The sequence below is a fragment of the Sus scrofa genome, chromosome 15 (genome assembly GCF_000003025.6).
Source record: "Sus scrofa isolate TJ Tabasco breed Duroc chromosome 15, Sscrofa11.1, whole genome shotgun sequence".
NCBI classification, from domain to species: Eukaryota; Metazoa; Chordata; class Mammalia; order Artiodactyla; family Suidae; genus Sus; species Sus scrofa.
Window position 1 is genome coordinate 117,317,567 of NC_010457.5, and position 23,708 is coordinate 117,341,274.

The 23,708-nt window shown below is 34.5% G+C and overlaps 1 protein-coding gene and 1 pseudogene across 1 annotated transcript in view; one reads left to right on the forward strand and one right to left on the reverse strand.

The window, feature by feature from the left end:
- ABCA12 (ATP binding cassette subfamily A member 12) overlaps positions 1 to 23,708 on the reverse strand; it is a 206,306-nt gene that overhangs the window by 72,863 nt on the left and 109,735 nt on the right. Inside the window, 10 exon segments of the mRNA XM_021074975.1 lie at positions 376 to 555; positions 2,723 to 2,813; positions 7,204 to 7,323; positions 9,071 to 9,210; positions 14,057 to 14,267; positions 14,582 to 14,746; positions 19,291 to 19,464; positions 21,104 to 21,228; positions 22,447 to 22,559; positions 22,655 to 22,911. Coding sequence (XP_020930634.1) covers positions 376 to 555; positions 2,723 to 2,813; positions 7,204 to 7,323; positions 9,071 to 9,210; positions 14,057 to 14,267; positions 14,582 to 14,746; positions 19,291 to 19,464; positions 21,104 to 21,228; positions 22,447 to 22,559; positions 22,655 to 22,911 — 1,576 coding nt within the window.
- On the forward strand, positions 4,387 to 7,196 carry LOC110256962 (annotated as a pseudogene).

Sequence of the window (23,708 nt, forward strand, 5' to 3'; positions counted from 1 at the left end):
GAATACAATCATAAACTAAGTGGCCAGATTAAATATATCACTCTTAAGCCACTTACTGAAATTAAATACACATACACACACACACCTTAAAATAAATAATCTGACTGATTAGGAGGATGGACTTAGCTTCACCCTGTGACTGTGTAATCCTTTTTGGTTTTAATTTTAACCACATAATTATACATATCGAAGGCTCCTCAAACAATATGGTTGGTTGACTACATGAAAGGTTCTCATTTATAAGGACATCAGAGGGGACAGTACCTTCTGCCTCACCCTGACTACTTTTCTGAGTTCTGGATGAAAGAAGTGAGCGAAGAATTTGGCCAATTTTAGTACAAAGAGAAGCTCAAATTCTAGTAGAATAACACTTACTTCCAAAGAGTTCATTGCGTTTGTAGAGTCTTTTAGCCTCTCTTTCCATCTCATCTATGCTTTCGGCTGCCTGCATACGGTCATATAATACACAGGAGGAAATATTTACTGTCAGGGAAGACAGTGTGTTAAGATGATCAATGAGGTCAATGCTGTTCTCTAATTTCAGCCTTAGAATATCTAAAGAAGGAAAATAAACAGAGAGAAAGCATATTATAATGTTGTATTATAATGTTTCTAGTAATAATGGGACAAAATACTGATTTTTTTGGTAAGTATTAAAACTTAAACTAGATTATAAATAATAGGAACTTGTAGAATTTACTCAAAAAATCCAGGATTCTTTTTCTGGGAAAATGTAGCCAGTTGTGCAAATGTTCATTAAGGAGAATGTTGAACTAGTAACAGACACAGTAAACTCAAGTACAAAGAATGATATAAGTTAATCCAAAAGTATATTCTGCTACAGTTTAATTAACCAATGACTAAAAGTGAATAATTAAAAAAATCTATCTGCATTAATTAGGAAGAAAACTATAGAGATGAAAGATTTGAATAAACAAAAATTTGCTTGTTTTGTTCAGGAAATGTGCATGTAGGAATTTAAGCAAGGAAATCCATGCAAAGTGTGTAGAAACACATAAACAACATCACTCAATAAGTTGTGGTATAGGCTCATTTCTCAGGAGACTATGACAATCTATGAGACATAGTTACAATTTTCTAATATTGTTTGATTTAAAACTTGATGTGAGTTATCTCTATTGATACCTATAGTAAGCTGAACAAAATGATCATGATTTTATTTCAGGTAATTACTCTGGAAGAAAAAGAATTTAATTGCTCTTCAACTTCATGATTCCTTATGAGGAAATCAACTGAGACAAAGGGTAAATATAAAATTGTAAGTTAATAAATCACTTGGCCGATTAAATATTCACTGATTTGATCATCGTGAATACTGAGAAGACAGTGAATATCATAAATCTTTCTTCACAGAACCCAAACTTCTCTCTACCACTGTCCGGTAGAAGACGAAACTTCTCACAGAGGGAAACTTCTGAAATGAACCTCTCATTAGAATTTAAAGTGAAATATTTTGCTGGATATACACGTTGGTGGGGGAGGGGTAAAGCTGTGGTTGAACAGTGGCCTCCAGTGGCCGCTGGAAATCAACGCAACTGTAAAGGATTCTTCAGAAGGGCTGGTAGACAGAATCAAAGAGCTCTGAAGTCAGTGCCTCCCAAATTCCAACTACACGACCTTTTTGATACTAAGTTAAATATACAGTTATACAAATAGCAAGTCTCACTGCTAGAGTCATTTTGACTTTATTTTAATTTTAAAACTCATCTACTATATCTACAGTTAAGAATGAAAAAAATTATATAAGACCTTTGTAGTTTATCCCCGATATTTTGATCAAATGCTTTCTTACCCAAATGATACTTTTAGAGAATAAATCACTAATATTTTTCTTTAGTCAAATTGGGTTAACGATCATAAAGTACAGACAATTATACACCATGTAAGTGTAGGCATAATTCCTCCGCACTGGTTTACAACCTAAATCACTTAAGTCCCAGTAGCGCTGGGAAGGAGGAGGGGCATTTGCTCAACTGCTGCCAAATTCTGATGCTCTCAATCTCTTCCTCATATCCATGGTTGCATAGCAACAGGGAGTCAGACACAGACTGAATTAAATATCTTGCATCTCTTAGGTTGAAGGTGGGGATGTGGCAGAGGGAATGCATAAGTTCAGACAGCCTTCTTTGATCCTCTTCAGCCTGTTCCTTTTAAATGATCATGAGAGGAGGAGTCGACCTTGAATACTGATTTAGGTTTTTTTTTTTTTTGAGTCTCTGTATTGTCTTTGTTTTGCTTTTGCTAACTCTATAACCTCTTCTGGTTACATTCTGAGGTAGTCAAAGTGATACAGAGGCCAGTGGAGATAAAATTATAAATGTAGCCAGGAATAAACCATTTTATCTTCTTATGTCTTTATAGACTTGCTTTTTTCATCAAGTTACCCCCCCCAAAAAAAAGGTGACCTCTTCTAGCCACCTACTTGTGATTGAAGGACAAGCTGCATTTATACAGAATATGTTGCATTTATAATTACTGAAACTAATTATGGACACTGGGTATCCAAATATTCATTACTATCTGTAACTGTACAATTAACTAGGAAGAAGGTGGATGGATATATCAGAATTTTACTTTCCTCAGAATAGCTAGAGAGAAACCAAATACAGAAAAAAAAAAAAAAAGAAGATCTTATATGGGACAATGTTTTTCACATTTCTGACATGACTAGTGAATAACAGTTTTGTCAATCTGGACTCACCAAGTTCATCTATCTGTTTCAATAGTTCAACAGCATCAAGTCCGACAGAGAATTTGATGAAAACTTGCACAAAGGGGTTCCTTAGAGTATTCTAACGAATAATAATAAGAAGTCAGTTTTAGTACAAGAAGAAAACATGTTTAATCATTTGTCTCTCTAATGACACCCACAGTGAAATGAGGTACCACTATTAGGCAGTAAACAATGCATCATCATGCAAAGGCTCCCACACACATCTTTGAGAAAGAAAGAGGGGTGTGGCTGGTAATCACTTGAAAGGCTGGGTTTTTGCTTCTCTAAAGACACAAACTGGTCACTGTGCTAAATTGGCCAATATGACCATAATTAACAATATTAGGAAATCATATTCAATTTAACAATCCTTTTTCTCTACAGCTATAATATCATTTATTTTTCACACAGGTTATGCACAATTTTGATGGTTCATAATTGAATTTTGTTCAATTGAAACAAAAATAACTTTTTTGTTACTCAATGGATGTATTACATTTATAGTTGTACAATGATCATCACAATCCAATTTTATAGGATTTCTATCCCACAATCCCAGTGCATCCCCCCACCCCTCAAACTGTCTCCTTTGGAAACCATAAGTTTTTCAAAGTCTGTGAATCAGTATCTGTTCTGCAAAGAAGTTCATTCTGTCCTTTTTTCAGATTCCACATGTCAGTGAAAGCATTTGATGTTGGTGTCTCATTGTCTGACTGACTTCACTTAGCATGATAATTTCTAGGTCCATCCATGTTGCTAAAAATGCAGGTATTTCGTTCCTTTTAATGGCTGAGTGGATCAAGAAGATATGGTAATATATACAATGGAATAATACTCAACCACTAAAAATAACTTTAAAAAACAGTGATGTCTAGGGAGTTCTCTTGTGGCACAGTGGGTTAAGGATCCATTGTTGTCTCTGCAGTGGCTTGGGTCACTCAGGTGGTGTGGGTTTGATCCCTGGCCTGGGAACTTCCACATGCTGCCAGTGCAGCAAAAAAAAAAAAAAAAAAAAAAAAAAAAGCAAACACCACAAAACGACAACAAAAACCAAACTGATGTCTATGTGGAATTTGACGTGACAAAACTGATTTATATTCTAATCCTACCACTTCCCAGCTGTGAGTCTTTCAGCAAGCACTCAGCCTTTTCCAGCTTCAGGTTACTTTCCTGCAAAGTAGTATCTAATCAGAATAGTTAAATGTAAATTATTAAGGTATTATTTTACACTGTACTAAGTGCAGCTATGTGAACATGGAAAAATAAACTAATGATTAAACTTCAAATTATTCTATATACATGAAAAGACTGATAAGAAAAAAAAAACAGATGCTTTAATATAAAGGATTATGTAGCTAACTTCCAAATTAGGAGACGAAAATTCTATCACTACAGTTGTTCTACTAGGTAATTCTTATTGAGATCTTACTATGTGCTGGGAACTGTCTAATTGAATTTACCTTGATTTTCTCACTGAGTTTTTAATAATACCTAGAGGTAAGTACTATTACTATCCCCAGTTAATAGATGACAAAGCTAGGGTCCAAAAAGCTATGTAAGTTCCCTAGCTGGTGGCTACAGCTTTGATTGGGCTACAGCATATGGAGGATCCCAGGCTACTGGGAACCTCCATATGCTGTAGGTGTGGCCCTAAGAAAATAAATAAATAAATAAAAATAAAAAATAAAGAAAGAATAGTTGAGTAGAACTTATTATTCTTTCCGTCTTATCAATATCTTGTTATGTTATCATGGAGATAAATGATTAAGAATATTATGTATTAACAGAGTATGTATAAAATAGATTTAATTGGCTAAATCTATAGCTGCTGAGGCATCTTAGAGTAGTTGGTAGCATGAAGACAGATGGCTATCACATAGCTACACACCATGATAACCCAAGGTCTTTAACGTCTAACTATTTACTAGGAATTAATTTGTGCATTGTGGAAAACCTGAATCAGAGCATTACTAATAAGCAAGGCACTGTGCGAACTGCAATTCAGAGGTGACGCATCAAACTCTACTTCCATTCTTCCATCTCTCGTTACAATCAATCCTGTCTATGATATACAATACTATTTTCGAATGCTTCCACACAGATGATCTTCACAAGTTTGCGCAGTGGTTATCATTTTAGAGATCCATAAACTGTAGCAAGTATTCTAAGTCACTTGTTTAAGAGCTCACAATGGCAGGGAGGCTGGGATTGTGGGGTTCCTGGAGTGGGGGTTCTGATCCTGGCTGAGAGGTGAGGAACCTGGCTCCTGGTGAGGTGAAATGATGAGTTATCCAAGGCACAAAGCTACTTAAGTGGCAGAGCTGGGATTAGCATTCAGGTTTCCTAACTCCCAAATTTCTGATCAGGATTGTTAAAATGAGTATGAAGAAGCAAACACCCAGTGACTTCCTCAAGAAAATCACTGGACAACCAGTAGTGGTAAAATTAAATTCTGGAATGGATTACTGACGGACCCTGGTTTTCCTGGATGGCTACATGAATGTTGCCTTGGAACAGATGGAGGAGTATGTAAACGGAGAACTGAAGAATAAGTATGGGGGTGCATTTATCCGAGGGAACAATGTGTTGTGCATAAGTACACAGAAGAGGAGCATGTGAAGACACTATGGGTACAATACTTTCCACATTCAGATATAATTTTTATTGTTTTTTGGTTCTTTTGTCATCTAATTTGTCCTATTTTGTAATAGTTGGTGGTTTTTCACTGACACATAAGATAAATGCATAAAATTGTAGATTTAATGTAAAGAGTTCTTTCAAATGTAAGCATCAGTCATTTTCTTTTACCTCTATGTCAGTGTGCACAAAGCAAAAGGAGTTTAAAAAAAAAAAAAAAGAGAAATGTATTTCTCCCTAAATGATTTGTAACTGAAGTTTCATGTAACACTATTGATTTGACTGTTTTACTTGCTGGACCAACTGAAATGACACACATGAGGATAATCAGAACATCGTAGAGATGGTTAAAAATGAAAGAAAGAATGAGAGTTCACAATGGCAAAGCCAGGTCATGTGCTGAAAGCTTTAAGTTTCAAATTCTGTACATGTTTTAGAAATAAATTTTCCTCAATAATTAAGAATAATAACTTCTTTTGTCTGGATAGAATGAAGATACTGTTTAGCATCTTTAGGTCATTACAGGATCCCTTTAAAAAAAAGATTATCCCTTTACGGAAATAGTCACAGAATTTCTTCTTAGCAAATTATTGTACTTTGGAACTATTATGCATAGATCATACCCCTTGTTAATTGACTGCTTTAGCCATCAAAACTTTCCTTAATGAAATAATATGTGTGGGATTTTTATCTGTTCACAGAAAAAGAGTTTTAGGGGAAAAAGATCAATTTTCCACTGAGGAAAATACATGTGTCAGTACTGTCCATGTAGCTTGTGTTATCTGAGATTCACTTAAAAAAAGCTCACTTAAAATGGACATGCTTAAAATTAGAACTGAATTTAACAGTAAACTGTAGGGCAGATGTGTGATGAAAATTTTATTTATAATAATTGTGTTAAATATATATTTTAGAACTTAATTTTATTATTTATAATAACCATGGACTAATTGTTAGTCAAAACAAAGACAGAGTAAAGTATCTCTTGGATATGACTTTTCTAATAAAGTTGTATGACACAAATTCTTTGTTCTATGTTTAACTTCTTGAGCATGATTACAAAGAAGGGCATTTTTATTGTTGTTGCAAAAATCTTCTAGGGCTCCATTAGTTTTCCAAGGGCCTTTCTGAATTCTTTGATGTGAAAGCCATACTCTCCTGAGGTTCCTAAGTTGTCACCATTCCTGACAATTTTCTCTTCTCAAATTGATAATGGATCTAACTCTGCTGCTTGATGTTTAGCTGCCAATAGCTCTCTTTGAGCCTGGAGCATTTCCCCACACTACTTGCATCATCTTCAGAAAATCCTGCATCTTTTATAAGAATTCCAGATTACACTTTTCAACTAGTGTTCATTGGATTTGAGCTGCATTGTCAAATCTTTAACCTGGAGTGTCAAATGTTTCAAGCAAAGATCTCCCTGAATTTAACATTACTTTTCAGAATATTAGTATTTTAGGAAGACTGGTTTGGTTAAAATAACGAGACATAATTTAGAAATATAATAAAATCAGCATATTTTAAGTAGTTTTTACCACATCTTATTTTTGGAAAATAGATTTACCTCACTAGCTCTGTCTCAGGATCAACTTGTCAGATGGTTTACCTCTGAATTACAGACAGAGAAATTGTGGTAGGAGAGGTGAGGATGGTTACAAACATGAGTGACAGATCTGTTATCCTGTCTCAGACCTGCTCTCTAGAGGTCTGATAAATTTTAATCTGATAAATATGGATTCTAAGTTACTATCTTCCCAGCCCCATTATGAAGGTGACTAAAATCTCAAAGAATTATAATTCATATGAAGGTGAATGACAGAACCGTCTCCTACCTGGAGCATTGGAATAGTCTGGTTTAACAGGTGGAAGGAGTTCATGAAAAGTGGTGACTTATCCATCCACTCTTGAGATTTTTCTCTTAATTCTGCCAGCTGCCTCAGAGTTACATTAGACTTAAACACAAAGAAACAGAAATCAGTCTGGTCCATTAGTATTTTTTCCTATATTTTTGAAAAGTTATCTTTAAGGTTATTTAGTTACATAACTCTAAGAAACAGTTCTAAAATGTGGAGTTAGTAAAACATTGTCAGAAATTTCCCACATGGACAAAAGTTTTTAAGTGGCAGTTTTCATAGGGTCAAGATCACTTATAAAAATTACAGAAAATTTAGGGTTTACTTCATGTCCACAGAGAATTTACAGCCAAAATGAAAGCATGTCTTCTGGAATTATCACAAGCTATCCAATAGCATATTTTGCTACTAGTTCAAGGATATAAGAAGAAAGATACTATTATGTGTTGCTGGTAGACAGGGATGTGTATAGCCTTTTCTGGAAAGCAATCTGACAAAAATCATAAAAATAGAATCCAATATCCTTCAATCCCTCCATCTTGAACATTCACTTCAGTGAAATAAAAATACCATGGTATAAAGCCCTTTGCACAAAAGTTATTTGTTGTCATACTGTTTACATGAGCAACATGGAAACACTGGGAACAAAATGAATGCCCAACAACTGGGATTGACTAAGCAAATTCTATGGTATGGAAAAAATTTGCAATCTTCAAAAAGAAGGAATAAATTATATCTGTTGAATTGGAAGAATTGCCACAAGGTGTTGTGTGACTAAAGAAATACGTAGGAAAGTATTATAATGAAACCTCGTTTTAATTATGCAAACAATGACCAAAGGATTCTGTATATGAACATGCATAGAATATAATAACATATAACTGATTAAAGGAATGTACGAAAATCATAGAAAGACACATGCTTGAATGCTAACATACATTAGTTTACAAGGAAGAGTAGGATTAAGCAGGAAGAAAAGAAGTGAGAGTCAAGCAAAAAGGAAAGAAAAAAAGATTGCACTTAGAAAATAAGCATGTAATGATTTCATTTACACAAAACTGTGTAGAAATGCATAGTCAATAAAGCAAATAAGCTATTAAAATATAAACACTAAAATGGAAAAAATTTCTAGAAATCAGTTATGACTTCATGTCCATTTTTATATAGACCTAAACAATAATTTATATTTACATAAACTATAGTTTTATGACTAAATAATGGTAAAGCAGAGATCTTTTCCCCACTTTTACTCCATCCTTTTAAAAGCATCCAGTTTATAATTCAAATCACTAAGCCAACTTTAAAAGTGAGAGAGAAATGTTATTATGCTTATATTAGGTGGATGATAAATACAGTTAGTATTAATAATGTTGTCTTTCTCAACATCTGTCTTCTATATAATTGGAAGATGTTAAATTGTACAATCAAATACAAAGCCAAGAATCTATAATTCAGCAAATGTTTTTGTTCAAACTAGTTATATAATGTCCCAGTATTATTTTCTCTAGTGCCACTATTTTTACATACTTTCAAAGTTAGATGCCAGTTGTAGAAATTTTTTCTGCTTTTGGAGATAAATTGAAAAATCTGAGGTTTTGCTTTAACTAACCTCACTCTCGAGTGTCAACATGGTTCATTTCTCTTGAAGGAGCTATCATCCAATGTACGCTGTTTACACATATACAGGCCTGAAGTTGAGAATTGTTAATTAAGAGTTTCAGAAAGTCAAAGGAAATAGTATGTAAGCTATAAAGAAATCTGAGCCAGCTAGAGTAAATTTGGAAGCTGACTATTTTAAAATCATCTCAATACTGAAGATAGAAAATGTGAGTTATAACAGTCAAACCTTTTCCATTATTGCCTTTGTGACGGGGGTATATGGTGCATACAGGATCTTTCCCAACAACATAGGTTTCAAGAAAGCCCAAATCACAAGTCCAGCAGGCATATTAATGATGTCTTTATAAAGAGAAAAGCAAAATGGTGCTGGAAAGAGAAAGTATAGTAAAATCATTTATTATATGCCTTTAAAATCTATTCATGGTAAATTAACAAAGGCTATTATTCTAGTACCCCAAAATACAAGTCTTATACTCCCTTTATTATTAATAAACACGAAACATCTGGTGTCAAAGTAAGAAAGCATAGTAAATATCTTCTTTGGGTATACAGGTCAAATCCAATAAGCAAGCTTATAGTAAGTGATGGCATTTAAACAAGAGGAGTTAGAAAGGTTGAAAACCACATTTCAGAATTTCTTCAAACAGATCTTTCTCACCAACACTAATTTAAAAAATATATACAAAAATTTGCTATTGTACCAGGTACATAAGAACTGTTCAATAAATGTTTATTGAATGAGTTAATAAACACATAAATGAGTCAATCCAATTGTTATGCTAAATATCCCTATATTATTTGTAATCCCTCAACTGATCATATTTTGCATCTCAAAGCTTATACATCAAACGCTACTGAATGTTTATAGTTCTGCTGTATTTATGAAGCTCTTCTATGTGTAATACAAATTTCTACTTCTTTTTCTAAAAGTTAAGACAAATATTGACCTGAGGAGATTTAAAGCTTGTTGTATTGTTTACTGGCAAGGTGTAGTTATGACTGACAAATTCCTAGTGCCGTGGTTAAGAGGCTAGGCTTTGCAGCCGACTGCCTGGGTTGAAATCGCAACTTTGATACTTTTATATTGGACAACCACAGCTAGGTTACTTAATCTATTTGTGTATCATTTCTCTTACTAAGATGTAGCTATAGTAGCATCTACTTCAGAGCTAGTGTGAAGAGTAAATGAGTTGATACACATAACATGCTTGATGTGTGGTAAGTATTATATGAGTGTTTTCTAGTTTTAATTTTGGGGAAAATTAATGCTTCATTTATTATAAAAGGCTAAGATTACAATTCAAAATTAAAAAAAAAAAACAACTGGATTAAAAAAATGGTCAGAAGACCTGAATAGACATTTTTCCAAAGAGGAAATTCAGATGGCCAATAGGCTCATGAAAAGATGCTCAACATTGCTGATCTTCAGGGAAATGCAAATCAAAACTACACTGAGATATTATCTCACACATTTGAGAATGGCTATCATCAAAAAGAATACAAGGAGTTCCTGTTGTGGCTCAGTGGGAACAGATCCAACTAGTATCCATGAGGATGTGGGTTCAATCGCTGGCCTCACTCAGTGGGTCCAGGATTTAGCATTGCCATGATCTGTGGTGTAGGTCACAGATGAGGCTCAGATCCTGTGTTGCTGTGCCTATGGCTGTGACAAGCAGCTGTAGCTCCAATTCGACCCTTAGCCTGGAACCTCCATATGCTGCAAGTTTCCCTAAAAAGCAAAAAAAAAAAAATAGAAAAGAAAAAGAAAAATATCGACAAGGATATGGAGAAAAGGCAACACTTGTACACTGTTGGTAGGAATGTGAATTGGTGTGGCCACTGTAGCAACAGTATATAGAGCTTTTCTCAAAAAACTGAAAATAAAACTCATGACCCAGCAATTCCACTCCTGGGTATATATCCAAAATAATCAAAGACACTAATTCAAAAAGATACATGCACTCCAATGTTCATAGCAAAATTATTTACAATAGCCAAGATATGAAAGCAAACTAAGTGTCCCTCAAGAGATGAATGGATAAAGAAGATGTGGTATACTAGACATGAAGTTGAATATGTAATTAAAAAAACTCCCATAAACAAAAGTTCAAGACTTCACAGGCAAATTCTATCAAACATACAAAGAGGAACTTATATCAATGTTTCTTAAACGCTTCCAACAGATTGAAGAAGAAACACTCCCAAAGACATTCTATGAAGCCACCATCACCCTAATACCAAAACTAGACAAAGATGCTACCAAAAAATAAAATTATAGGCCAATATCTTTGATGAATATAGAGGCAAAAATTCTCAACAAAATTTTAGCCAAATAAATCCAGCAATAAATGAAAAAGGTCATACACCATGACCATCCAAGTTCACAAGGATGGTTCAAATCAATCAAATGTAATACATTACATTAAAAAAAGAAAATTTGATAATCACATGATCATCTCAATAGATGCAGAAAGGGCATCTGACAAAATTCAACATCCATTCATTTTAAAAACTCTTATCAAAATGGTAAGGGCATAGAGGGAACATAACTCAACATAATAAAAGCCATTTAGGACAAATCCACAGCCAATATAATACTCAACAGAGAAAAGCTGAAAGCCTTCCCACTAAGATCAGGAACAAGATAAGGATGCCCACTTTCACTGATTTTCTTCAAACTATTACTGGGAGTCCTAGCCACGGCAATCAGCCAAAAAAGAAAAAAGAAAAAGAAATAAAAGGTATACAAATTGGAAGAGAAGGGGTAAAACTGTCACTATGTGCAGATGATGTGATACTATATATAGAAAACCCTAAGGACACCACACAAAAACTACTCTATCTGATCAATGAATACAGCAAAATAGTGGGAAATAAGATTAACATTCAGAAATCAGTTGCATTTATAAATACTAACAATGAAATATTAGAAAAGGAATATAAAAGGACAATATCTTTTAAAATCACATCCCCCAAAATTAAATACCTAGGAATAAACTTGACCAAGAAGGTAAAAAGACTTACCTGCTGAAAACTATAAAACATTAATAATGGAAATGAAAAAGGATTCAAAGAAATGGAAAGATATCCCATGCTCCTGGATTGGAAGAATTAATATTGTTAAAATGGCCGTACTACTCAAAGCAATCTAAAAATTTAATGTGATCCCTATCAAATAACCTATGATATTCTTCACAGAACTAGAACACATAATCCAAAAATTTATATGGAACCATAAAAGACCCAGAACTGCCAAAGCAATCCTCAGGAAAAGAATAACAAAGCAGGAGGCATAACTCTCCCAGACTTTAGACAACACTACAAAGTCACAGTAATCAAAATGGGGTGGTAGTGGTACAAAAACAGGCATACAGATCAATGGGACAGAATAGAGAGCCCAGAAATAAACCCAGACACCTATAGTCAATTAATCTTTGATACAGGCAGAAAGAATAAAAAATGGAAAAAAGACAGTCTCTCCAGCAAGTGGTGCTGGCAAAAGTGGACAGTGGCAATGTAAATGAATGAAACCAGAACATACCCTCACACCACACACAAAAATTAACTCAAAATGGCTTAAAGAATTAAACTTAAGACAAGACAGCATAAAACTCCCAGAAGAGAACATAGGCAAAACATTGTCTGACATAAATTTTTAAAATATTTTCTTAGGTCAGTTCCCCAAGATAACAGAAATAAAAACAAAAATAAACAAATAGGACCTAATCAAACTTATGAGATTTTGTACAGCAAAGGAAATCATAAAAAAAAAAAAAGGACAACCGAAGGAATGGGAAAAAATAGTTGGAAACAATGCAACTGACAAGGGCTTACTCTCCAAAACAGACATACAATTCAACAACAAAAAAACAAAAAACCCAGTTGAAAAAAGGGCAGAAGACCTAAATAGACATTTCTCCAAAGGAGACATACAGATGACCAGTAGGCACATGAAAAGATGCTCAATATCACTAATTATTAGAGAAATGCAATGAAAATCAAAACTACAATGAGGCACCACCTCATCCTGGTCAGAATGGCTATCATTAATAAGTCTACAAATAAGAAATGCTGGAGAAGATGTGGAGAAAAAGGAAGTTTCCTATAATGCTGGAAAGAATGTAAACTGGCACAACTACTCTGGAAAACAGTATAGAGGTTCCTAGGAAAACTAAATGTAGAACTACTATATGATCCAGAAATCCCACTCCTGGGCATATATCCAGACAAAACTATAATTCAAAAAGATACATGCCCCCCGCCATGTTTATTTCAGCACTATCCACAATAGCCGAGACATGGAAACAAATGTCCATTGACAGATGAATAGATTAACAACATGAGGAATACTACTAAGACTTAAAAAGGAAAAAAAAAATGCCACTTGCAGCATCAAGAGATTCTCATACTAAGTGAAGTAAATCAGACAGAGAAGGACAGATACCATATGATACCACTTATATGTGGAATCTAAAATATGGCATAAATGAACCTATCTACAAAATAGAAACAGACCCACAGACATGGAAAAGATACTTGTGGCTGCCAAGGGGGTGGGGGCAGAGGGTGGGATGGACTGGGTATTTGGAGTTAAAAGATGCAAACCATTACATTTAGAATGAATAGACAATAATGTCATACTGTGTAGCACAGGGAACTATATCCAGTCTCCTGGGATAGACCATGATGGAAAATAATACATAAAATTTGAGTAACTTTGCTTGCTATACAGCAGAAATTGGCACAACATTTAAATAAACTATACTTTAATAATAAAATAAGATGTGGTATACCATAAACTCATATACACAATGAACTCAGTCATAAAAAATAGTGAAATTTTGTCATTTGCAACAACATGGATGGACTTGGAAGGTATTCTGCTAAGTGAAGTAAGTCAAAGAGAAAGACAAGTACTATATATTGTCACTTATATGTGGAATCTAAAAAATACAACAAACTACGGAATATAACAACAACAAAAAGCAGTCTGATAGACATAGAGAGCCAGCAGTCACCAGTGGGGAAAGGGAAGGGGGGAAAGGATATCAGGGAGGGAGTAAGAGGTACCGACTATTATGAATAAAATAAGCTACAAGGGTGTATTTTACAACACAGGAAATACAGCCAGGTTTTTTTTTACAAGGCTAAGATATAGTAGACAATGTTGTTAGGAGGTGCCACTACCATGCTAATTTTGAAGTATACTCACTGGCATGTAAGGGAATTCCATATTTTGCAGCAATTTGCTCTTTACTTAATTTATGAGTCAAAAAATCCTTGGTGTGGTTGCCTTTCTGCCTCTGAGAAGAGGGCAGCAAAGCAACTAAATATTCAGTGGTAATTCCTTGTGAACACAGTGCTTGGGAAATGGTACTAAATGATCCCTGAGGTGTGTTTATCCGGTTGCTTCTGTACATTGCCTGTGAGAGAAAAATACATGATTTATTAACATTACATGCGCTATAAATGCTATCAAAAATAATACAGATGAAAACTCGATAATGCTTAGGGTATCCTTAAAATTCCACAGTTCCTTTAAAACATGCATCCCAAATGTACATGCAGCGTACTAAACTTCCAAAATAAGAGGCAAGAAGTTTTGTCAGGGTTTTCCAGTAAGTGGTTTTTGTCAATGCACTATATTTGTAGCTGAATGTATTATAACTAATCAAAATAAAAGTTAATATGACAAAAGGAATTTTCTAACATGAACGTTACTGGGTGACTTTTCTACCTGTGTTAATGTAAAACTTCTGGGCAGATGCATTTGTTTCAGGGATTTCATTCTGTCTAGCAGTGGTCGTGCACTGGAAGCCATTTGACTGAGAATCTCTTTCAGTCTTATGAAGAGTTCTATCATCTTTTCCACCGGCTTTTGATCTTCCTTAGGAAAAAACACCTAACAGGAACAGAATAAAAAGAAATGATTGATCCCTGGTCTGGGAACCTCTTCATGCTGCAGGCATGGCAAAAAAGAAAAGAAAAAGAAAAAAAAGAAAAGAAAAAAGAAAAAGAAAGATATGATTTATGTGGAGAAACTGGAACCCTCAAACACAGTTGATGAGAATATTAAAAGGTACAGCCACCTTGCAAGTTTAACATAAATTTACTCTATAACCCAACAATTCCATTCCTAGATATTTACCCAAGAGAAATAAAAACTTATGCTCACACAAAGATTTGTATCAGAATGTTCATAGCACCATTACTCACAATAGCCAACAAGTGGAAACAATCTAAATGAATGGATGAACAAAATATATATCCTTAAGCTGGAATACTATTTGGCAATAGAGAGAAATAAAATAGTGACACATGTTACAACATGTATGAAAATCAAAACATTATACTAAGTGAACAAAGGCAGACAAAAAGACCACATATTATATGATTAAATTTAAATAAAATATCTATAAAAGGCAAATGTATAGAGACAGAAAATAGATTAGAGGTTTCCTGTACCAGAGGTCAGAATGAGAAGTGACTGTAAATGGACACAACATTTCTTTTTGGGTGGATGGAAATATTTTAAAACACATTTTGGTAACTGTTGCATAATTCTATAATTTACTAAAAAAATGAAATCTTACACTTAAAATGAGTGAATTTTATGATATATAAATTATACCTCAATAAATTTGCCAAAATAAATGATTTTAAATGTCTGAAAGGAAAATGTCAATTATATAATTTTCACATGTACTATTATTCAAAAATCATGTAATGTGCTCCTTAAGATCAGAAAAGCTGTGTCAAAAAGCTCATGTGGGAGTTCCCGTCGTGGCTCAGCATTAACAAACCCAAATGGTATCCATGAAGACACAAGTTTGATCCCTGACTTCCCTCAGTGGGTTAAAGATCCGGTGTTGCCATGAGCTGTGGTGTAGATCACAGATGCGGCTTGGATCCTGTGTTGCTATGGCTGTGGTGTAGGCCAGCAGCTACAGCTCCGATTAGACCCCTAGCCTGGCAACTTTCACATGCCATGGGTGTAGCCCTAAAAATACAAAAAAAAAAAAAAAAAAAAAAAGAAGCAGTTCATGTGATTTCTCAGGCTTAATCATAATCCCATAATGCATTTCTGCTGCAGAAAGTAACATTGAAAATATTTTTAAAATTTAAATTTTATTCTCTTATTCACTCATTTATTTGACAAATATTAACTAGTTCCCAGCACTGGGTGAGGCGATTGGTATAAGGTAATAAGTGTAGTGGTGCACAAAATGGCATCATCCTTCCACTCAGGGGGCTTTGTTTTAGTAGGAGCAACAGATATGAAGCAAGTTAATAAGCAAAAGGCTGGGGAATGTGAGGCATTAGGAAGTTTCACTACGAAAGCAAAAGAAGTCTTTTCAAGATGGCACCCCAAAGTAGAGAAAGAACAAACCACAGAAAGAATAAAGAAAGGAAGGCAACAGGCAGAGGGGCAAAGATATCTGAGGTTCACGAAGAGGGAAAGCTCTTGGCATGTTCAGGAGGGTCAAAGGCCACCATTATGAGCACAAGATCAGGTGGAGAGATATCACAAAGACATAGCTGTCTCAATAGCACAGCTACTACTTGCAATCAGATCTTTCTAATTGGATTCAGTGTCTTAATTTTGCTTCCAGTTCTGCCCAAACTCTAGGCATGCCTACATCAGAAATAAACTGACTACATCATTATTTTTATTTACAATAATCAGGAATGGTCTTCAGCTTGTAAAATGTACATATTTAATTACTATATTCAACAAGAAATAATTGATTTGATACGTGCTCTGCAGAGACATTATTAAGGATTAAAATTTTAGATGAAAAATTAATAATTTCAATTTATATGCAGTTTAGGTTATAATTTACGTAAAAAAGAGTTATTTGTTTAGTAAATGGGTATTTGCTAAGTTCCTCTAAGGGCCAAGCACTGTTTTTGGCTTTTGAAATGTTTCAGTGAACAAGAGGTTCTTGTGGAGCCTATATCCAAATAGAGGTAGATATAAAATAAACAACAAACATGAATATTAAATAAAATATATAGTATGCTGGAAGTGCAACAGAAAACAGAGAAGGAAAGGAGGTTTGGGAGTGCTGTAGATGAGACTGGTTGCATTTTATTTTTTATTTTTTAACTTTTTTTTTCTTTTTAGAGCTGCACCTGTGGCATATGGAAATTCCAGGCTGGGCGTCAAATCAGAGCTGCAGCTGCCAGCTTACACTACAGCCACAGCAATGCAGGGTCCAAGCCATGTCTGTGACCTACACCACAGCTCATGATAATGCCAGATCCTTAACCCACTGTGAAAGGCCAGGGATAGAACCTGCATCCTCTTGGATACTAGTCAGGTTCTTAACCTGCTGGGCCATGACAGGAACTCCCTGGTTGCATTTTAAATAGGATTGTCAGGGTATCTTATTGAGAAGGTCAGTGTTGAGTAAGGATGCATAGTTCTGCAAATCACATGAAGAACACCTCCAGGAGTGGTCTCATGTAGCAGCCATAGACCCAAGGAGATGTCAGGTAGGAAATGGGATTTTAAAAACAGGGAGGTGTTGCAGGCTCTGGAGCCCCAACAGGATTTGGGGGTTTACTGGAATAAAATGAGGAGCCACAGGAAGGTGTTAAGCAGAAAAAAGTTACACAATATGCTTTAAGTTTTAAAAGGATCACTCTGCATAGGGTGTGGTGGGGTGGGTTTGGGGTGGTGAGGACAAATGTGGAGATAGCAGGCCAGTTAGGGCACCAGTACAGAATATAAGTGTGGGATAATGATGACCACAGATAGGATTAATTATGATTAGTCCTAAAATGACTGCATCTCCTTTGCTACAATGTTTCAGCAAGTCAGCTGTGTTGTTTCTGGTTTTTCTTAAAGGGTAAAACATTTTTTTTTTCAGTGTTTTCAATAATGTAAATAATTTTGACCTATAGACTTGGCAAATATAGGTGTTTGATTTTCCTATGTTTATATTTTTCTTTCAGTTTTTTATTCAATAAGCACTTATAAAGCATCTACTTATTGTAAGATGGAGTTATGTTGCCTTTATAACTCTAATAATGACTGTTTCATTCTACTGGATAAGAACTGTAGCCTCTATCTAAATTTGATAAAGGAACCACAAAAAAAGTAATTTTTTAAATATCAAAAAACCCTATTCTTTTACTTGAGGAAAAAAAAAACTTTGTTCTAATCTTTATTTTTATCCTATCAAATTAATGTTTAATCACTTTAAAAAAGTTTATTATAACATTTGTATTTCATACTTTAGTGTAGTGTATATTAAAATTAATTATTGGTCTTGGATATACAAATTGAGAGTTAATAAGGCAATAATATGGCCAATAAGCACATGAAAAAAAAATGCTCAACATCACTGACTATTAGAAAAATGCAAATCAAAACTACTATGAGGTACCACCTCACACCAGTCAGAATGGTAATCATTAATAATTCCACAAAAAACAAATGTGGAGAGGGTGTGGAGAAAAGGAAAACCTCCTGCAATGTTGGTGGGAATGTAAGCTGTACAACCACTATGGAGAACAGTATGGAGGTACCTTAGAAAAATATACATAGAAAAAAAAATAAATAAAATGCTGCAGAATGGAGGAAAAAAAAAAAGAAAAATATACATAGAATTACCATATGACCCAGCAATCCCACTCTTAGGCGTATATCTGGACAAAATTTCCCTTGAAAAAGACACATGCACCCCCATGTTCATTGCAGCACTATTCACAATAGCCAAGACATGGAAAAAAACCAACTGTCCATGACAGACAATTGGATTAAGAAGTGGTGTGTATATATACACAATGGAATACTACTCAGCCATAAAAAAGAATGGCATAATGCCATTTGCAGCAACATGGATGGAACTAGAGACTCTCATACTAAGTGAAGTAAGTCGAAAAGAGAAAGAAAAATAACCATATGATACACCTGTATCTGGATTCTAATAGATAGCACAAACGAACCTCTTGGCAGAAAAGAAAATCATGGACATGGAGAAAGACTTGTGGTTGCCAAGGGGGAGGGGGAGGGAGTGGGATGGGTTGGGAATTTGGGGTTAATAGATGCAGACTATTGCCTTTGGAATGGATAAGCAATGAGATCCTGCTGTGAGCATGATAATGTGAGAAAAAAGAATGTATACATGTATGTGTAACTGGGTCACCATGCTGTACAGCAGAAAATTGACAGAACACTGCAAAGCAGCTATAACGGAAAAAATAAAAATCATTATAAAGTTAAAAAAATAAGGCAATAATATTAATTTCCTCACCTATAAAATATGCAAATTTATCATATATGATCTTTAAAGTCCCATTTAGTTCTAAAATAAAGCTAAAATTACAAAAGTGGTATAAATGGATTTCATTCCTTATAGTATTAAGCATACACATGTAATAAAATATTTTATATTAAACTATAAATATAAAACTATTTCATCAACAGCAACTTGCCTTGTATGTGAAGTTGTAAATGTCTAAGTAGTGCAGAAGAGTGAGTCCGATGAGGTAAGACAGACGGGATCTCTCTGAAAGAGGCATGCTGCAGAATTCCTCCAATGCATCTTCCAGTTTGGGACTGGTCATATTACTGTCACAGGAATGCAACCAGAATACACGAGAAATAATCTGCAAGTTGGAGGAAGAAAAATATTTTAGCTGGGAATCCTTTGAGAGCCATCTGTCCATTTTGAGAATTTTTCTGCACTCTTAGACTTGGTTTAAAAATATGACAAATTATCCTCAAAAATCAAATAACTTTTTATTTAAAGCACTAATTACTATCAATAAAGTGCTAAAGAGCCACAATTCACTGGAAACTTAAGAAATAAGATGAGAAAAGAGACAGAAGGAATCCATAATGACTTCCAGATTTCTTGCTTGAACAACTGTAGAGTGATGGTACCAAGAAAGAAAATTGGTTTGGAGTAAGTCTGGGAAAAATTCCTGTTTAAGACTCTTGCTGCCTTTAAAATTTTATTTTTAAATTCAAATTTCATTTCACTTTTATAATCATTTAAGGTTACAATCTTGTACAATAAACTTTGGGATCCAGAGATGAAAAGTGAAGAAAAAAAGCCCAGAATCACACAATAATATGAATCAACCATCCTGGACAGTAACACTGGCATGAAAAGTGAGGTGTGACTATGGGAAGTGAGATGTCATCTCTATTGCCACCGAGTTGAAATAAAGAAAAATTTTATGAAATTCAAGACTATAGAAACTTTTCTTTCTTTCCTTTTGAAAGTAATAAGAATGTGTGTTCTCCATTTATCTGTTTTTATTCTTCAGAGGCCAAAAAATGCGATTGCTGAAATTAGATCTTAGGATCACATGAGTGAAAGGTGAAACCAAAGGGGAGAGGTGAAGTCATAAATTTACCTTGAAAAAGAGGAAGAAAAGTGAAGGCAGAGCACCTTTAATTTTTGTTTGGAAGAACCAATTAAAATGACACAACTAAACATAAATATTTTCCAAAGTGAACCTTAAAGGCTTTTAAGAAACTTTATCCAATATTGGAGAATAACTGGGTTGTGTTTAGATATGACATACTCTGTCACATAGTAAGTTTTGAATGGATGAGATCTTTAAGCTTTACAGTTCTTTTGGAAAATTTCTGTGACACTTCCAGACAATGAACTTGGGAAAGGGATAAGAGATAAAACGTTTCAAGTAGAAAACCCTATTATCAGCCTATGAGGAAATGACATTATTCATTTTCACAGCAAAAAATGTCTACTATACCTACAAACTTATCCAGAGTTCCCTTGACCGTGTATCTATTTTATGTACTCCATCTTGTCTTGGGGCTTTTAAAAAGTAAAAACAACTATTCATTTTTATTTTGGTTTCAGCAAATTATAAATGGCCTTCCTTTTCCCCCCTCGATTACTCAAAGTTGACTTTGGTATCATCATAACAGAATGTACAAAAGTACCGAAGGTAATGTGATTGTGATAGTGAATACAAAGAATTACACTTATTTAAGAAAACCATCTGTGGAAAAGAAAAGGAGAGGACAAAGGAGGCAAAAGAGGGAGAAGGAAAGGTGGAGGAAAAGGAACAGATGGTGATCATGTCCTTGCTTCAGGATTTTTCTTCTACTTTCACTTAAGAATTAGGCCTCTAATGTTATCATTTTCATGGCAAATTCACCAGATTTGCATGTAGCTTCTCAGTGTTTTACTGGTAAGTGCTCAACAAATATTAAGTGCTATTTAAATTTTTAAAAACGGGATGTAAGGACAAACGCATTCCACCCCACCTCAGCTCTGTTATCAGGGATGGGAATGGCCAGCAAGCTGTCGATACTCCTATTGGACATTCCTGTTGTTCTCCTCAGTTCTTCTTTCAGCTCTTCAACATTTTTAAACATTTCTATTAACTGACCTGCAAGAAAAAAATCAAAACTCACATGTTGGTTGCAACGTAATTCTTTTTAGTTGTACTAACATACGGAAACCTTCTAGATGGAAACATATATTCGACATATATACCTTGTGTCAGGAACAGATGTCTCCCAGTTTTGGCAAATTTTACGTCTTTAGGATCTATTTCTATCTGATTTAGACTTATTCCTATTATGATCTCATTAACCCAAGGTAACAGATTGCTCTGGATTATAAATTTTCCTTAGATGTCTAAAATGCAAGGTGGATTAGAGGAAAATACGGTTTCCTCACAGACTTTGATCACATAATGTGCTAAATATATCTCTCTCCATTTGATTTAAAACATCACACAGATTCAAAATGCTTTTTAACCTCGGATCATATAATATTGTCAGCTTAGGACAAGGTTTTCTAAATCCCCAACATAATGCCGCAGAGTATTTTTTCCTTACTTTTCCCAGCACCTTACAGTTTATAAAGGGTTTTCATAATCACTACCTCAATTTTTAAAATGAATGTGTTTAACTCCAAACTTTTTTAAGACAGTGATCATAATTATTTCATATCTGGGTCATTTAATGAATAACAAATATTATTTTGACTTTATTTTAGCAGATTGTGATCTCCATTTTGCAAGTGCCTTTCAGTTTCTTTGTGAAGTATCCCTCATGCAAATACACCTTCTTTATTTTTGGACTTAGTGCCCTTCCAATTTTGTGGCTGCCTGTTGTCCAAAATCCTGAATGCCTTTCTGTTCAGTGTTGTGGTATTATGCAAAGAAGAAATGTATTGCACGATACATTATGCTCAGAATACTAATAGAAGGCTCTGAATTGATATTTCTGTAGACAGTAGCACATCTTTATTTTTAAAATCAGATTACTCTCATGGAAGTAAATAAATTTTATCCTTGCTCTCGCAACGGACTACTAATGCACTTTAATATATCTGATAAATAAAAGGTGAATGGTCTAACTAGTTAAATTTTTGAAGATATCTGGCTGTGAAATCAAATTTTGCTGTTTCATTCTCTGCTGGCTTGCTGTGTGTTTATTTTAGACAAGTAACTATACTTGAAAGCTTAATGTATCTTATGTATAAGGGCAGATACAAAGTAGGTTTGCTTAGGAACTTCAAAAAAGCTTTCCCTAAACTGCAGCATGAGAAACACATGCATTCTAATAAGACAACATTTAAAATGTGGATGGGGAAACACCTGGTTTTTCAGAAGTGTCTGCACTGTTATTGACATGCAGCACGGCTTCTACGGTCGGCATTAACCTTGTGATGTTTTCCAAGTAATTCATTTGCAATGCCTGTTCTAGAAACCTGGAACAAAGCAGAAGAGAAGAAATTGAACTAGGCATATCAATTACCTATTTGAGAAGTGATATCACCAAGGAAGAATAAATGGAAAAACTTACCTATCCATACTTAAATTAACTTTGCTTGGATCCCCAGAAAGCAAATCCCTCAGTTTTTCAGATAGGACATTGTCGTGATACAGCAAGCTGGTCACTATTTCGGTGCCCAGCTCTGCTGCTTCAAGGAGCTGCACATGAAATGCACTCTCTTCACACAGGTTTCCAAAGTTCATGCTGGAGAGCTGGCACATTTTCTCTACTGAATTGAAAGTTGCGGGTTCACAAAGAAGTTTGGTCAAGTTTTGAAGTTGAGACAGCTTTCCAAAGAGGAAAGAGTAGGAAATAGATTAGTTATATTATTCTAAATATGTAGTAGTTGATAGTAAACAACCAAAGTTGATTTACTTCCTAAAAATATTTTGCTTCTGTGTTCAGTTGGCATTTCACAACAGTTTTACCACAAAGCTCTACTTTCTGTCATTTGAGTTTACTGTTCTCTTAAGAATTTTATAAAACTTCTGGACCTATTAGACTTCTTTCCCAATTGTATTCATATCTTGTAGATACATAGATTAAAAAGATGTAGTTCAGTTTTATCTCATTTAAATCACAAATACTTAAACTAATTTTCTATTGTAGTTTATATTTTAAATCATGGATAAGGGCAGATAGCAAAGCAGGTTTGGTTTGGAATTTCAAAAAAGCCTTCCTTCACATCCACTAAGATGGCTAATATCAAAACAAACACACAAACAAATGAACAAATAAATAAATAAAACCAGAAAATAACAAGTGTTTGTAAGGATATGGAGAAATCAGAACCCCTGTGCACTGTTGATAGGAACGTAAAATGATGCAGCCACTACAGCAAAGTGTATGGTTAGGGCTTCAAAAATTTTGAAATAAAATTATCCTATGACGCAACAACTATATTTCTAGGTATATACCTAAAAGGATTGAAAGCTGAGTTTTTAACAGATATTTGTAAACCCATATTCACAGCAGCATTACTCATAAAAGCCAAGAGGTAGAAGCAACCTAAGTGTTCATTGACAGATAAAGGGATAAACACAATGTGGTATGTTCATAAAATGGAATACTATTCAGCCTTAAA